General features: G+C 41.8%; 1 protein-coding gene across 4 annotated transcripts in view; it reads left to right on the top strand.

Moving 5' to 3' along the window:
• MTUS1 (microtubule associated tumor suppressor 1) overlaps nt 1-16678 on the top strand; it is an 86442-nt gene extending 69764 nt beyond the window's left edge. For all 4 annotated transcript variants that reach the window (XM_009879310.1, XM_009879312.1, XM_009879314.1 and 1 more), the window contains 8 exons: nt 694-760; nt 9592-9806; nt 10340-10445; nt 11242-11315; nt 11418-11513; nt 13679-13795; nt 15125-15222; nt 16004-16678. In XM_009879310.1, coding sequence (XP_009877612.1) covers nt 694-760; nt 9592-9806; nt 10340-10445; nt 11242-11315; nt 11418-11513; nt 13679-13795; nt 15125-15222; nt 16004-16220 — 990 coding nt within the window. In that variant the 3' untranslated portion in view covers nt 16221-16678. The remainder of the gene's footprint in view (nt 1-693; nt 761-9591; nt 9807-10339; nt 10446-11241; nt 11316-11417; nt 11514-13678; nt 13796-15124; nt 15223-16003) is intronic.
• The last annotated feature ends 436 nt before the right edge of the window (nt 16679-17114 follow it).

The raw sequence follows: 17114 nt of genomic DNA, 5'->3' as shown, positions 1-17114 counted from the left end.
TGATTTCAGAGACCCTGAAGCAGCTCTGCTGTGGCTGTTCCTGGGGTGTCTCTGCTGTGGCTTCTCCTTGGGGTGCAGAGCTGAGGGCAGAGGAGCCTGGTCAGCCACCTTCCCCTGGCTTAGATGCTTGTGCTCCTCTTGAGCACAAATTTGTTATAATTCTCTCAGTATAAGAAACATCATCTGTCTTAAGAGCTGCAAGCAGGAGGGCGGGTTGTATTTTCAACTTTGAACAAGGTTGTCCCTTTCCTTTGTGGAAGACTGAGTGTTTAGCAAACTTTTTGGTTACGTGTTTGAGTAAGCTTAAGATAAATATTTAATGCATGCCTCTTTCATATATGTACACCATGCTTTTGTGCCCTTGATAGATATCAGCTGATTTGTTCTGGAGGCTTATTTTGCTACACCCATCATAAAATATATAATTAATTGCTATAAAGTAGGATTTTAATTGCAGTGTTATCCTGGAAAAAGCTATTCTTTGTTTCCGAGTAAAACTTCCTTAACAACAGAAGAACATCTGTGTATTTTGTAACAGCAGAACTGTTATCCTAAATGATTCATATCTTGGCTTCTTGCTCCTGCCTCTTGTTTTCTTACAGAACACATATAAGTTAATTATTGGAAGGTGCCCTGCTCAGATCACTAGTAACCAAACGTTTGGATTTGTTTGTTCTTGTTTTTTCTCTACAGAGGGAGGAAGCACTGAAACAGCGTAAGGAGTTATCTCAAGAACTAGTTAACCTTCGAGGAGAACTAGGTAAGAAATCATTTTTGTGTTCTTCGTGAGAACAGAAATGCAGCAAACCAGATTTGCAGAAAGACAGATGCCCTGGTATTGTAATGGCAGTCATTTAATTCCCTGACTGAATTCTGCTCAGATGCTTTAATCGCTGCATTTCTCTGGAGCCCTGACAGCGTGACCCCAGGTTCACCGAATTCCTGGCACTGATCTGACTGCGCCGAGCAGGGCCTCCTCTCAAAACATGTGTCTGATGACCAAAGCACTCACTGTCTTAAAAACAGAAGTATGGCTCACAGTATACATACTTCTGTTTGATCCCTAACACGTTTGTGTGCTGTCTTCTAGAGGTTTATGGGCGCTGCACAAAATCTGCATTTTGCCTTGGTGTTTCATAGGTGAATGAGTGTAAAATTAATAGAAGGAAATGCTATCAGGCTAATGAGATTAAATCTCTGAATTCATCCTAGTGGACAGCTGTAATACGGATTTGATCTATAATGTGCAGGGGCTGGTTTTGCCAATTTTGAAGCTTAATTTAACTGTGTTTAATGGTAACTTCATCTAATTTGTCTGAACTCAAAGCAGAATCATCTTCTGGAGTGCAAAAGGTCACTGGATCAAAAATGGTAGCACTTGAAAGTGAAGCTAGCATTTTATAAAAGCACACTTCTGTTATGATGAAGCCCCTTTAAAAAGAAAAAAAAAAGGCTTTGAAAGCAGAAGTAGTATGTGTGGAGCAGTTTCAGATACGTCACTTACTACTGAAAAGTTGGAAATGTTTATTTTCGAATGCTTTGAAAGTTGAGCATTGCCTCAGCTAAACTTGAGTGTGAATGTGTGTTTTGCTACATGCAGGTGGTGCATTTAATGTTAAGATTGATGTTTTAGCACTGATTAATAAGGCAGGCATTTGCTGGCAACTACTCAGAGTTGGAAGTGTGGTGGGGAGGGAGAGGTCTCCCCATCCCCCCAGCTGAAGCAACAGCTTCCCCACTTGTCACGATTACTGTCGTCCGATTTAGAGGGTTATGTTAAAATACAGCTTTCTGGAATCTTTTATCTGAAGCTGCATAAAACTGCTAACGTGTGAATGGGGAGCATCACAAGTGGAGAAAACCTTGCAGCCTGAAAACATAGATGGGAGTGACAACAACACTGCAGAAAATACACAGCATTTTCTTTCTTGGAAGCTTAGTACTAAAAAGCTGAGGCTTTTCTAGAGTTTGAGGCAGTCTAGCATCTTTTCAAGCATCTGCATCAAGCTGCATCTTTTAACCTTCCTCCCGATGAAGCACCTGGATTGTGGTTTTGTGGTTGTTTCAGGCAGATCTTGGTAGGGGCTGGCTTGGAAAGAGCCTCCCTCTGCCTTTGCCTTCCTCTGTCCCGCCTTGGGCCAGTGTTGCAGCCCAGCCAGCCATGCGGTGACCCAACGCAGGGACTTAAAACAGCTGAAAATTTGGCTCAAAGTGCTGGTTTTGCCAAAGCTCAGCATGGGCTGAAGGAGCACCACTGCCGGAGCAAAGAGAGGGAAGGAGCAGCAGGGCAGAGGCTTGTGGCCCCCATTAGCTGCAGCCTAAACTGACAACAGCAAACCTACAGTCTTGGTGTGGAAATGGGCTTCTTACGTTACTACGAAGTTGAATTATAAATGTTATAAACTGTATTATTACTGTTTTTTCATGTGCATATGTGTGACTTTCTGGGCAAACTCATTTTTTTACCTTATTGTGAAAATGCCTTCAGAAGGATTGCTGTCGGAGCAAGAAAGTCTCTGCTCTTCTATGTGCTTACATCTTCCCCAATTAGTTTTCATTTATCAGCCTAGGTACTGTTTTTATCACTTCCCAGGAGAGGGAAGATTCAGCTCAGATGGGCAGACCAAAAGCTAGCCATCACTTTTCCCCATTACTAGTTTTTGGGTGTGGGCTTTGTTTGGGGTTGCTTTGTTTTGTTTTGGCTTTTTTTGAAAGCTTAATTTTTTCTGAGGGTGCTCCACTTTTAAATGAGCTTCCCATAACCTTGTTACCTTCCTGGTCTGACTGTAACAGCCTGCTGAGCTCGTCTGTGGGGCTCTCCTTGCAAGAGTATGACATTCACTAGGGTGATAAGGAGGAAAAAAACCTTTAAATGCAACTGAACTTGATGGATCTGCGATGCCTGAATGCACAGAGCTGTCAGCCAGGGATTTTGGCCGGAGTGCTGCTGGATGAGGTCGTCAGCCGTTCCCCTCACGGAGCTGATCTTACTGGGTCAGCTCCGCAGAAGCATCCAAATGGCAGCCTCAGGCTCGCTTCCCTTTGTAAGATTTCCAGACCGTGGTTTCAGTGAAGCTTTTCCCTTCATGCAGCTCCTTTGTCTCAACCACGTCACACGTCTAGCCTGTCTGTGTTTCTCTCTGCAGCAAGTAAAGGGTGTGGATTTAATCACAGAAATGAAAAACCACACAGGTCTTCAATTCCATCTGGCTTTAGAAAGATTTGTTTTGAAAATAAAAATTAAGAAAAAATAAGCCAGACCTTGCTTGTTGACAAGGTGTAAGAAAAGCATTCTTGTAACAGTTGCTTTAGCTGAAAATAATCTATTTAAATACACACCTGCTAATCAGCTTTCTTCTGCCACTGTTAAATGGATATAGCTGAACTTAAGGTTTCCACAGGCTATGTTGACTAAGTCCTGTGAATTTTGATTCACAGTGTGATCTAGGCACAGGCTGAGTCAGAAAGTTAAGTACAGTTTGATTCTCATTTTGGCCCTATGGACATGTGTCAGGGAGTCCTAGCTGCCCTGGTTTTGGTGCAGGTTGAGTTGCAGTTTAGGAGCAGGCAGGCCGGGATGAGGAACCAGATTTGCCCAGCTTGGTGCCATCCCAGTGCTGCATGTTGCTGAATTTGAGAGGAACATGAACTTTCCTGCAGCTTGCACCCCGGGCAATTTGGACTCCTCAGTTTTTTTGCTTTGAAGTTTAATTGTGCGCTCTCAAGCTCCTTGGTTTACCTTGTGAAACCAAATTGGCTTGCTGTCAAATTGTCAGTTTTCCTGGGTTATTCTGTGTGACCCTTTCCACCAAAGTACCTTTTCATGTCATGATTTAAATGTATGTTATGAGCCCAGAAATCAGACTCGGCTTTCTGCTCTTAGTAGCTGGAACCATGCATGACGATTAGCAATGATAATGCTAAGGGCTGATGATAAGGGCTGCAAAGATGATCCAGGGGCTGGGGCACCTCTGGTACGAGGACAGGCTGAGGGAGCTGGGATTGTTCAGCCTGGAGAAGACTCCGGGGGGACCTTGTAAGTGCTTTCCAGTACCTGAAGGGAACCTATAGGAAGGCTGGGGAGGCACTTTTTACAAGAGTGTCCACCGATAGGACAAGGGGAAATGGATTTAAACTGAAGGAGAATAGATTTACATTGGATCTTGGGAATACATTCTTCAGTACAAGGGTGGCAAGACTCAAATAGATTGCCAAGAGAGGCTGTGGATGCCCTCCCTACAGATGTTCAAGGCCAGGCTGGATGAGGTCTTGAGCAACCTGGTCCAGTTAAGGGCATCCCTGCCCATGGCAGAGAGGTTGGATTAGATGATCTCTGAGGTCCCTTCCAACCTAAGACATTCTATGATTCTGTGAATGTGTTTGGGGATGGGCTTTTGCAAAAGAGTTCAAATTCATTAGCAGTTGGGTTCTGAACCTGGCTTTCTTTAAAATCTCCAGCCACAAAGACTAAAGTGGTTTTAATGTAAATGCCTTAGTTCTGGGAGCCTGAAGAAGGTATGGATGTCCTGTTTGTCACCTGTTTCCCTTCTCATTAAGATACAAGCCAGTGCATAAATTATTGCTAGTTACTGGTTTAATTACGTCAGTAGAAATTGCAAGAGCTGCATATTTCTTTGGAGGCACGAAACTACTCTTCTAAATTAATTGCTCTCCAAACTGTTTCGTAGTCTCTTTACAAGGGGGCTGGCCTCGGTCCAGCTCAGCCCTGCTACAAAAGAGCAGGTGCAAAGCTGACTCAGCCCAAGCCAGCCTTGGCCCTTTGCAAATTGCCTTTCCTGAGTCTTTTTCAGGGGGCTGGAGGGGCTCCCGTGAATCCTCTATGGCCAGACACTTTGCCACTCTCTCCTCCCCACGTTTGCCACATTGCCGTTGCTAAAAAATATTTTCTTTGAAATACCTTCTTGTTATTTTTTTGTAAATGAATGACTTTTCAAGTGGTTTGGAGGTTGGGATAAAATAAAAAAGACTATTGTGTGTTGCAGGTGGATGGGGTGAGTGTGATTTGCTTCTCAGGTTATGTTGATCCTTAAAAATGCTTGATAGAAATGTCTGCTTAATATTAAGTACTTGGGGCAGGGTCTGACTTGCTGTGAGTTGCACACATGCTGCCCACTGGCACTGGAGTGCTTGTAGTGTTAGAGGATAGGTACATACTTCATGTATGTATTTAGCCATAGTCACTTAAGTGTCATTTAAAGCATGCTTTTTTTGGTCTCCCTGCCTCATTTCTACTTGCCCAAGAACAAAAATAGGAATTGTGGCTTAATGTCCTGTATTGTTAGTCTTGTTATAGAAATAACACCAAGAGAAACTTGGTCATAAGCTTGAAAGCATATTTGGGTAGAAGAATTTCCAATACTGAGAATGAATTCATTAGTAGATAACAATTTAAAAAAAAAATACGTATGGAGAAAGAAATGAGCAGTTGTGTCTACAGCAGACTTACTGATTAATAGAATATAAACAATAGATCTTGCAATGTGAAATGTAACATTAAAGCAGTAAAGTGTTATGCACCATGACATAAGACCATGCTAAATACTTGATATTTTCTGATGTTTTCACATCCCCCATATCTATTAAAATGCTCCTTGTTTACTGTCCTAGTGACCTCTGTTTCAAAATGACAGACAGTCTAATGGCTTTTCATAAATCATAACTAGATCAGTGAATGACTTAGACAATTTTATGAGAATAACTTTTGTTTCCAAACAATTTAATTTAGGATTCAAGAAAAAAGATCCATGATGTTTTATCTTCTTAGTGCTATGGTTATGATGACTTTTAGGGGAATGTGAGTTGAAAAAAATTCTTATGTAATCATTTTAGCCATGAGGACTCGATTGGATGATAAATTGTTTTATAATTGGAATAAGGAAAAAAAATTCTAACAAAGAGCTGTTGCACAATTTAAGGTCTTAGCTCTTGGCTCTTTTTGATGAAAATATGAAATAGATTTCTTGGTAGCATCCCCAGATAAGACTTTTGTAGTCCTCTCCTTCACCTGGTGCTACTTTTTGTGTGGTTTGAATCTGCTGCAGTTTCCGCAGTCGCAGGGAGGTGCCGTGTGCCCGGTTCTCCCGACTTTTGTTTTACGGGCAGTTGTTCTCTAGTTCTGACATGCAGAAAGCTTTGCGATGAAATACCCAAGATGCAAGTGGCCACTGTTAGCTACTAGAGATGAATGTTAATTTTACGTGCCAAAAATCAGCATTTCTGATCTGTAGGTACCCTGTTACCAAATTTCAGAAGCTTCTCATGATTGCCAGAGGTCATGGTTCTGCCCAGAACCACCAGACTCTTCATTTATAATAACCAGCTGCTAAGAAGCCTAGAAATAAATAAGTCTTGCTCCGTGTTCTAATAATATAGGGAGAGACAGTGTTGTGTGACTGGGAGCTGAGGCTGGGACAACCAAGTGAGGGGAAAAATATTAATGGCTTTGCTGTTTGGATAAAGAAATCTTGCTTCTGGCTGCTACATGCACCATTCCATGTGCTCTATTCTTAGAACTGTTTAGTGTTACAGATGAGATTGAACAAACATAGTGGACAAATGGATAGCGCATCTTTTCAGCTCAGTGGCTTGGGTTTCCTTTCAAATGCTGTTGGACCATTTGTCTCTGGGTTTTATGCTCAAGCTCTGTGGTCTGTTTTAATGCATGGTGTAGTGAAGATGTGGGATTGTGGAAGGAAATGCTCTAAGAAGGCAGAGGAAGCACAGCAGTTGTGTACAAAAGCTCTGGAGCATGCCCTTCAGGTCTCTCTGAAGTGGATGAGAAGTTGAAATGGAGATTTTTGTGTGTGCTACATGTTCCAGTTACAAATATTTCTTCAGAATTAAGCACCAGTTCTGTCAGTTGAGTAGTTATCAAGTTTGGTTAGTCAGGAGTTTTGCAGTATCCCCTTACAGTGGATGAATGGTTAAACTAAGGAATTAGCTGCCTTTTTCATGGCTTTTCCCTTTCTTAAAGGAAAAAAAAAAGGCAGTGTACAGCCATAAAATACACGATTCAAACTGGAGATGGATAGGGCTGTGCAAAATATTTGCTGCAGACACTTGAATCTTGAGTATGGGAACAAACTTTGGTTCACTGGACTTCTCTTAATTTCAAATTGACAGTTTTTGTCAATGCTTTTGCTAGAACTTCACGTGTGGTTTCCTGCACCACCATGATACTGGGAGCTCACTGCTGGTTCTGCTCCTGGTTTGGATGGCAAGGACTGAAGTCAGGTGTGCAATCTGCAGGGAAGCATTGCAGCCTCCGGCTTTGTGAAGGCCAGACATTACCTTCAGGGTAACACAACGTTCATCTGCCAATGCAAGTTTTATAAGTTTTTGTTTGCCTTTGTAACAGTAAGTCTTCTCATAAATCTGAATTGCAAACTGGCTGAACAAGAAACTGATGTGTCTGTTTTCTTTGACAAAGGTGTGGTTTGCTGTTTGCTTTTTTCTGAAGTGTTCTGCATTATCCTGGCATTCTTCTTGCTGACATTTAAAGACAAGATGGATAGGCAGCACATTCTTTAAGCTAAATGGAGGCAAATGACTGGCTCTGGCCTTACAAATAAATAATTGGATGCTTGCTTTTTCCTCTGTTTGGTCTTGAAGGAAGTGGATCCTTCGAAGCATTTCGCTGCAGTTATCTCCAACGAGGCATGTGAGTTGCCTGCCTCACAGCTGTACCCCTCTTACTCTGCTATAGGTGGTCAGACCCGTTCTGCATGGGGTTGGCTGTGGGAGGTCCCTGTTTGGCTCAATGCCTGGTTCTTTGCATTACAGAATAATGTCCCCTAGCTGTCATGTTTCCTCTTCCCCCAAAATGTGACAATATAGAGCATATATATTCAATAGCTTCATGCCAATGTGATGCAGTAGACATGCAAATGCTAATTATTTTTTTTAATTCTTTTGCAAAGGGAGCAGTTATGATAGAAATTTGTGGAAGGAATAAAGGTAGGGAAATAAAACTCTTTCTTGGTGGTGGTATAGAAAGTATAGAAAACTGTGAAATCTGCTTGGGTTGCAGAGAATGTTGTGGTACGTTTCAGTTGAGCATTTAGTTGCATCGTTGCCAGTCACGGGATGAGCCGCTTGGCTGAAATCTGTCCTGATCAGCAGATCTATCACACAGGCCTAGCGCAGAGCTAAGCCTGCTCCTGAAACTAACTCAGGTAGACACACAGGCAGGTTGATTTCTGTGCAGTGCCGCTCACTCTCTTAATGCTTTCTAGTTTGGCCGTGAGTTCCAAGTGATGGCAGCAGGGCCAAGACTTCTTTACAGTTCCCTTAAAAGAGAGCAAGTATCACCCATTGAGCTTCTTGCTCCTGACGAGCCTTAGAGGAGGGAGTCCGACATGGGTGTAACTTAAGGCACTCCGCTGGGGCAGGCTCCTTTCCCTAGAGCCCAGCCCAGTACTGCTTTGGGAATCAGCCCTTGAACATACTGCAATTTATATGTCTTGAGGCTTAAACACAGCTGTGGTGAGAATTTCCTGTACTGCCTGTACAAAAATCTTTGAATCCTCCCATGCTTTTACACAGAGTTTATATTTATGCTGTTTGGGCAGTGTGCCAAGCTGCTATAAACTATATGGAGGCTGAAGATCAAGCTAACATTTTAGTTGATTTTTCTCCTAAGTAACCACTCGTCTGACTAACTTTTTTTAAACTAAAGCACTACAGTCTGGGTAGAAGCAGTTTTGCTTAAGGTTAGTGACCACGTGCTTGTGTTAGAGGTCCTGTTTCACGTTGCTTCCAGGCTCTGGAACTGCGTAAGGCACTTGCTCCAGTCATATTCACGGCTGGAAAATGACTCCTCCTATTTGAGCTGGTCTGACTGGAGTTGGGAATGCTACATTTCAAACTGAAAAGTACAAGTTTCGAACTTCTGTTTTGCTTTTTAATCAGCTGTAAATATGGGGAGACAAATCCAGATCTATGTTAATATAAAGGGAATTACACAGCACTTCTTTGTTTTCTAAATATTCTGCACCCTCTATGTGAAACTGTTCTTGCATATTTAAATATCTTGAGCATGTGCATATTAGCAGCACGTTTCAGGTTGGCAGTTCTGTATCAGGCAGTCTGTGTCAGGCTAGAATTGCTTTTCTGCTTCATATCTGAGTGCAACATGTTGAGTGGATAGTCTTCAGGATATTAAGACTTTCAAATTTAGCTAAGTGGTTTGTATATCAAAAAGTGAAGTACTCTAAAAAATACGCTGCTGAAATGGGATCAAATTAGGTGAAGTAGCAAATCCAATTAATTTTTTTACTGGAGCACTCCAGTGTCTCTAGTGAGACATTCATTCTTCTGTGTCATGACAAACTGTCACGCTTGTGCTTTCTATATGGGTTCCTGGCTTAACTAGGTTCAATTAATTCTCAGCAGAAGAAGCACTGAATTCAGTACTTTTTGCAAAAATCTTTGTGACAGGATAGATTATATTTCTCTTTGAATAACCATGCTGCTTGAAGAGTGTTTCACTATCTTTAATACCTGAAATGAAGACAGTGAAATTAGCATTGAGCTTGATCCAATTATTTCTTTTTCTTTTCACATCTTCAGTAACCACTACTGCAGCTTGTGAGAAATTGGAGAGAGACAGGAATGAACTGCAAGTTGCGTATGAAGGTTTTCTGCAGAAGTTAAACCAGCAACATCACAATGATTTAGCTGAGCTGGAGGAAAGACTGAAACAGTTTTACACAGCAGAGTGTGAGAAACTCCAAAGTATCTGCATTGAAGAAGCTGAAAAGTACAAAGCACAACTCCAGGAGCAGGTCTGTAGCATTTGAAGTGGCAGTGTTCTCTAGCAATTGCTTTCTGCTACAGATGAGTCTCTGGAGAATTTTAGGGTTTGCTAATAATGGAGTTATTACCTAATGTGAAACTCAGCTTTGTTGGCAATTATAAAAATGCTACGACACTAAGCTGTCCAGGTCTTAAGCTTTTGTCTAAATTTGGTGGAGATTCCTTGTGTTCTGCAAACATCAATGGCTTCTAGAGCTCCACTGGGTATTTGAGGCAGCTTGAGTTTCATGATTTCTAGAAACGTGCCTGGTCTGTGATCTTGCTTTGCAGCAACTCCATGTGTGCAACCAGTGCCTACATTATCCTGTTTTTAGCGGTAAACGAAAGCAGCGTTCTCATCTAGTAAGTCCTGGATATGGCTTAGCTTCTCCTATGACCATCTGTTAAGTGCTGCCTAGACCATTTAAAATGTGCTTCAAGTACTGCATAAAGTCATTGGGACAATATTTTAAACAAGGGTTGACACGTGTAGGGGAGGAAAAATCATGTTGTCATGTTGCAGGTGGACAACTTAAACATCACACATGAAAACTACAAGCTGGAACTTGAGAACAACCACTCTGAAAAAGTGGAGGAGCTGAAAAAGGAGTATGAATCCTCTTTTTCAGGCAAGTATTTTGTATTCAGATATGTGTGCTGTACTCTCAAAACAAAAATATTTCATCAGTATGTTCACTTGATTGTTCTTGGCGGTCAGCTATCTTTAAAAATGTTGGCTGAATTCCTTCTTTTGGAACTGAACAGGTCTTGCTTTACATACAGAAATAATCATGATCCCATTGTAGTTGAATGAAACTGAAAATAGTTTAAGAGTGGAGATGACCTTTTCTTTCAGTAAAAGGTGTCTGAATTGCAGTCGGCCCTCAAAATATCAAGTTAATGAGCAATTGCTCACACCCCCCCAGCTTTCTATAAAGAGCACCTCCCAGCTGAAACTGAGGAGAAGTAGGGCTGTGTGCTTTCCAGAGTGACATGGCAGCGTTGAGAAATCCTTCGTGCTGCTTACAGTGTACTGGGACAAAGGTGGTTTTTCAGGGAGGGAGAGATGAGTGCGCTTACATTTAAGCAGCATTGCATCCAATTCATTTTAAGAGATGATGATTTCCATCCTCCCTCCAATTCCCCTTGATACCAAGTTTCCAGTGATACTTTTGCTTGTGGAAGACACAATTTCAGGTTTTGCTGTGTTTCCCTTCCAAAACTCAGCTTGTGTCAGATGTGGCTCTTGTGCTCAGTTCATCCATTTGTTACACACAGATGAATGCTTTCACAGTTGACAGGCTGTCAACTAATGAAATGGGTATGCGTACACGTGTATTGCCTGGATTTCCATGCTGCTTATTTTCAAAAAGAATTTTCATGTCTTACGCGGTATTAAAAATATGCACAAATAACTTCTTGCAGAGCTCAAGAGTGCTCATGAATCTGAAAGGAAATCGCTTGAAGATTCCTTTAAGGAGAAGCAGGAATTACTAGAGGTTAGTAGGCCTGGGGTCGTTGCAGTAGTCTGAAGCTTAAAATGCTGTTTGGAGGTGTGCACCAAATTCTTGCCCTAACTGTACTGCATCTTTTCATTGCAGAAAAAAATCAATGAATTAAAATGTGAAAACGACTCTCTGAGTGAGAAGTTGAAATTAGAAGAACAAAAACAAATAGCCAAAGAAAAAGCCAGTCTTGTAAGTCTTGATCTTCAGAAGTTATGCAGATGAGCAGTGCTTGTAAGCCTGGGTTTATTTTATTGTGTAACATGAAAGGTTTGCAATCAGGCCTGATAGGGCTCCCATACCTATTAATATTTTATGTAAATAGTTGCCTGCTAGAGTTTTTCTCAAGTACTACCATGCTGTGTATTAACCTGACCATTACAAAGCTGTTGAGTATCCAAGTCAGTGGTGTAAGTTGTAGCCTAAGTTAAATTGAAGCCCTGCGTGGACACAGAAGTTCTCCCATAGCTTGCTTCTGTAGTCGACAAATATTCTACCGGCACGGTGATCAGCATGGGCTTACATCACTAATATAAAACTCACCGCTTGTACTTGAGTCTTCTAATGCGTTTATTCAAACATTATTTTATAATTGTTGCTGATTTATCCTTCAGATAAACTTTTCATTTTGTCCTGCCTCTCCTTCTAAAGCTGCTGTGACCTGTGATGTTCCCGGGTTAGAAATGTGCTCTGAAACATGTTTCTCATGCACGGGGAGGTTTAGACACAAACACACTTATCTTTCCAGTTACCGGGAAATAACTGGAATACCAGTGGTATTGTTTATCCCACAAAGAGAAATTCCATGCTTAAAACTTCCCTTAAGATGCTTCTAGTAGAAGTTGTCCCAGTTTTATTGGAATTTGGTTTTTTTCCCCCCTCTTATTGCTTATTCTATCGGCAGCACACAGCTGCCACAAGAAGAAACTGCAACCACAACGTGTGGCTGTGGTTGGGAGAGATGATTCCAAAGACAACACATCGTGCGCTGCACTTGGAGTTGAAGCGGCCCTGGGCGTGCTCACGTGTTGTGTCACTTGGAGGAGCAATAGTCAAGTGCTTTTAAGTAGCTGCAAATGCACTTTGCATCCCGACAGCCTTAAGCACCTCATAGGCATGGGGCTTCTCTGTGGCAAAATGCTGATTTGGCCCAATGTATACTTCTGTACTAAATGCAAATTCTGCACCATCAGAATTCCCGTTAGCCTTTTGAAGGCAGAGGTGTGTTTCCAGCTCTCCAGTGTTACTCAGATAGTGTCACTTGATATTCCCAGCTCTTTTGCTAAAGTCTTATGTAGGCCTTTAAAGCTTTCTGTTTGGCTCTAAGCTGTACTATGAGTAGCTAATTTAACTTTAAAAAGATATATTAAGACTGTTGTGGAGGCATTTCCCTCTGAGTCTTATGTGTCTGATGCAGCAGTGAAGCTGTTACTCAACACAGTGTGCTAGTATTCCTACCCAAATGCGCTAAAACAAGTTTTGTTTGTTTTTACAGATAAACTTATTTACGCAACACGCTTAATCATTGATTCATTTCTGTTTGTGTTCCACTCAGACTACCTGGAAGTGGACTTGAGACTTGCTTTATTTCTCCATTTTTGCCTGTGGCTTTGCCTCTGAAATGCAGAGAATATGTTTTACTCTGCAGTCTTTGAATGTTTCCTTACTCTGGAGGAAGTTCTTGAGGAAACCAGATCTGATCTTGCCCTGTCCCTCTCCTGCCCTCCCCTACACCTCCAACAAAAAAAAGAACAATAAACTCCTAACTTGCTGTATTGTAGTTAAGTCCTGGGTGTACAGCAGTGCCAGATTCTTATGTGCAGTTGCTTTACTAGGTTTTAAGAATGTAAACCTGAAAATTTTCAGCTACCTTCATACTCAAAACAGGGTAGATTGAAGCTCACAGCTTTGAATTGCTGGTGCTTTTTGAACTACTCCAGCATCTGAAAACTCTTCGGATGTTTACTTTAATTGCTTCTTGGGATGGGTTATGAGTAATAAGAAATAAATTTTGGAACACCTAGCCTTTGGGCACTCCCGCCAAACGAGTTCTGCTGTGACAGCTTTCGTGCCTTCATTTGACTCACAAGTGTTTTTCACATTTGTGCATAAAGTGTTTTCTGAACAGCTGCTAGGGAAAACTGCAACTGTCCACCTATACCAAAGGATAGACAAAATCAGAGAAGAAAGGAGTAACAGATTTTTTTTATTTTATTCCAAAGTGTTAAACTTTACTTCACTTAGAAAAGTAACTGTTGTTACCATATTTATTTTCTTGCTCTTTATAAATAGCAGAGAAACACTTAAATTGTACCTGAAATTCAGGGCATTAAGCAAACTGTGTGGAAATCTTTCAGAAAAACCCGCAGATTATGTATCTGGAACAGGAGCTGGAAAGTTTGAAAGCAGTGCTGGAGATCAAGAATGAGAAACTCCATCAGCAGGATATAAAGCTAATGAAGATGGAAAAACTGGTGAGTTTTCCTTGGGGTTTGGACTGTGTCCGAGTTATGTTCCGATAACGAACTTGGACTGGTCAGACTTAACATGCGAGGATTTTTTTTGTTCAAAAGGAGACATGAAATAATGATGGGACACGCTCACATTGCAGCTACAATTGTATCCACACTGGGCTGATATAGAGGGGAAAGGAATCGCCAGATGCCATAAATGACCTTTCAACCTTTTAAGACAAGTACTGGTTTGCATAAACTATTGCTAAGTTAGTACAGGGTTATCTGGGAACCTCTTTTCCCCGTACTCGAAAGAAAAAATCCTTACCTGCTATGTTTGCTTGAGCGTTACGGAAGACAGATTGCACTGTCAGGAAGCCATTAACGTGGAAATTACCCTAATTAAACAAGAAGGAATCAAATGTGAAATGGCAGAAATGTTTTCATCTAGAGCTGAATAGCTTAAGTCAATCATTTTAGCTGTTACCTTTAAGCTGTTTAACTGTGTGGGCATGTTCCTGATCTGGGCATAATTTCACGTGAAAAGGCAATTTTGGGGGCAGAACCAGTAATTCCCTTAGCATGCTCCTGTTTGTGGCAGGACAGGGTCCTTATCCTGGGTGGGGCCTTTCAACACTGTTGTAACACTTGCTTAAGCAAGATTTTAATGAGGAAGTATAGAAAGAGGTTTGGATACAAGGAATACATGGGTGTCAGTTGTTCAGTATTGTACAGCATTTGTATGTTGCCCTGGCCTACTACTACTAGTAAATTAAAATGATCTCTAAGGTCCCTTCCAGCCCAGGCCATTCTATGATTCTGTGATCTTTACTGACAGTTGGACACAGTATTGAAGCCCTTGGCCCATCCAGGCATTTAAACCACTGCTGTTCCCTAACTTTTGGTAACATCCTGCAGCACTGAAGTGGCATCAGGAGAGCAATGGGGAGAACTGTTTGCGCAGGGACGCTCTTGTTGCTGCATTAGCATGTTATTTCTAGACAGCTTCTGCCTGCAGCAGCTTCTAAAACTGCTGCTCATTGCTGGCAGAAGTAACTAGAATGTGCTGGTTACCTGGTGGACCCCTTTCCCCGCCCTTCTGTGTTGGCACCTGACCAGCACGCGTGGCAACATGTCAGCCTTACGCAGGGATAAGGTAAGTGGCACCTGTTTGACTATCACGGAATATTAAGGCACGAGAGCAGGTCAGTCTCATGCTAGTCTGGGTTCTTGCCCTTACTGTAACAACACCTGTAAGCTGTAGGTTATGGACGTCTGTGATAGCTGAGTCAGTATCTCGATGAGTGCGCGTGTGGATTTTATTTTAAATTGTGACTTTTTTTTCCTAAGCTGGAGAACAACACAATCTTAATGGATAAATTAAAGAAGATCCAGCAAGAAAATGAAGAATTAAAAGCTCGGATGGACAAACACATGGAGCTTTCAAGGTGAAAAATACCTGTGTATTTATAGATGTTCTTATGAACCAGCAGAGGGTGTTGCTGTGACAAGAATTCTGTGTAAATATTAGTGACTGTAGTATTCTGTAGAAGAACACGCTCCTTTCTTCCTTCCTTGGATCTCTACAAATGTCCATTCTGACATAGAACAAGCAGGAACAGATTGTAACGGGACAGAGGCTCAGTATGTTCTTCAGTGCTTCAAAACAATGTTTCAGGGAAGAAAAAGCAACTCAGAAATACCATCTTATTATAGATTGGCTCTTAAGTATTAGTGGTTTGTGAGCTAAACCTGGTTTTACTTACAACCACTTCAGTTGAGCCATTTGTCCCCAATTTAGAGCAGTGAAATAGTAATATTTAGGGCAAATAAAATGGGTCTGAGGTTCTCCTAACTTCAGCTGTTGCTTAAGTGGGAGGGTAAGCTACAGAAATGCAGCTTTAATGTAGAGCTGAGCCTGCTACAACACCCAGAGGCTCCAGTGTGGCCATTTAAAAGCATCTGCCATGGTCAGCGGGATAAGTCTCACATTTCAGATGATTTTTCTGGCCTTTAGGGCTATTTCTTATTGGGGTTTTCTCCTGTTTCGTGCAAGCTAACAGTAAATCCAGCAAGGATGAGAATGTGCTCAATCCTTCCTTTAAGGAAGTAATTTAGTTGTAAGCCAAGCAGGGGTTTATGCCATTTCAAACCTTTAACAGTTCAGTTCAGTGCTGCAGCCTCCAGCCTGGGTTATGCTGCGCTCTGATGCAAATCTTACATTTGCAGGCAACTTTCTACGGAGCAGGCTGTTCTACAGGAGTCGCTGGAGAAAGAATCAAAAGTAAACAAACGCCTGTCAATGGAAAATGAAGAACTTCTGTGGAAGTTGCACAATGGTGACCTATGCAGCCCGCGAAAACTGTCTCCCAGTTCTCCATCTGTGCCTCTTCAGTCCCCACGAAATTCCGGTAACTTCTCTAGTCCCACAGTATCGCCGAGATGACATCTCTCGAGAGGAGGATGGGACTGCATCTTGTTTGTGATCTGCAGAACCGATCCTAACTTTATTCACAGGAGCAAGAGCTATATTAGCTGAGTATGACAACTACACGTAACTGGAAACTATTTGGTGCAAAAATGAGAACGTGGGAGTAAGACGTTCATGTTGCTCCTCCCAAAAGGACTTTTCTATGACCTCTAAGGACATCGTTGCACAAAGCACTTATGGAGCAAGGAAAGACTTGTTCATTGCCTTTTCACCTAACTATAAGAAAAAGCTCAGGGGCTTAGAAATAAAGATCACAACCTTTATAAGATGTTCCTTATCACAGACACTTTTTTTTAAAAGGCTGTGTGTGTGCGCGTGCGTGTGCTGTGGGTGGAATGGATGTAACACACGGCGCGTGTGTTTAATGCTGCCTTCTTTGCTGTGTATGTAATAAAGGATAAAGCTGAAGACTATACATTGACATGTACTTCCTTAATAGTCCTGTCAGTATGCATGCTTGTAGCAAAGAGTACCCTCACCCAGGAGCGAGGAGAAGCTGCCACTAGTACTATAGGTTAGTTTCCTTCATCTTTCTGGCTTCAGTAACAAAAGGGCATGAAAAGCTTTGTTAACTGACTCAGTCGTGTCTCGGCTGACCTGAGTATGCAACTTGGAATTTTAAAACCAAATGACCAGAGCCATATTTTGCATGGATTCTTGGTCTAATACCTATGCACAACTCTGCCATTTATGAGGAGAGGTTTTGGGGGTTTTTTAGGACACAGTGGATTTGGCTTTCAAGTCAACAGGGTTGTAGTCAGAACCACGGTAGCCCTCAAGGTCAGAAGTTATTAGCTGAGCTGCAGGTTTAGAAATGTAGACCTGCCATTGTACCTGCTGAAAAGGAAC

This window comes from Apaloderma vittatum, unplaced genomic scaffold, assembly GCF_000703405.1.
Source record: "Apaloderma vittatum isolate BGI_N311 unplaced genomic scaffold, ASM70340v1 scaffold9322, whole genome shotgun sequence".
NCBI lineage: Eukaryota > Metazoa > Chordata > Aves > Trogoniformes > Trogonidae > Apaloderma > Apaloderma vittatum.
This window is presented reverse-complemented; position numbering and strand designations above follow the sequence as displayed.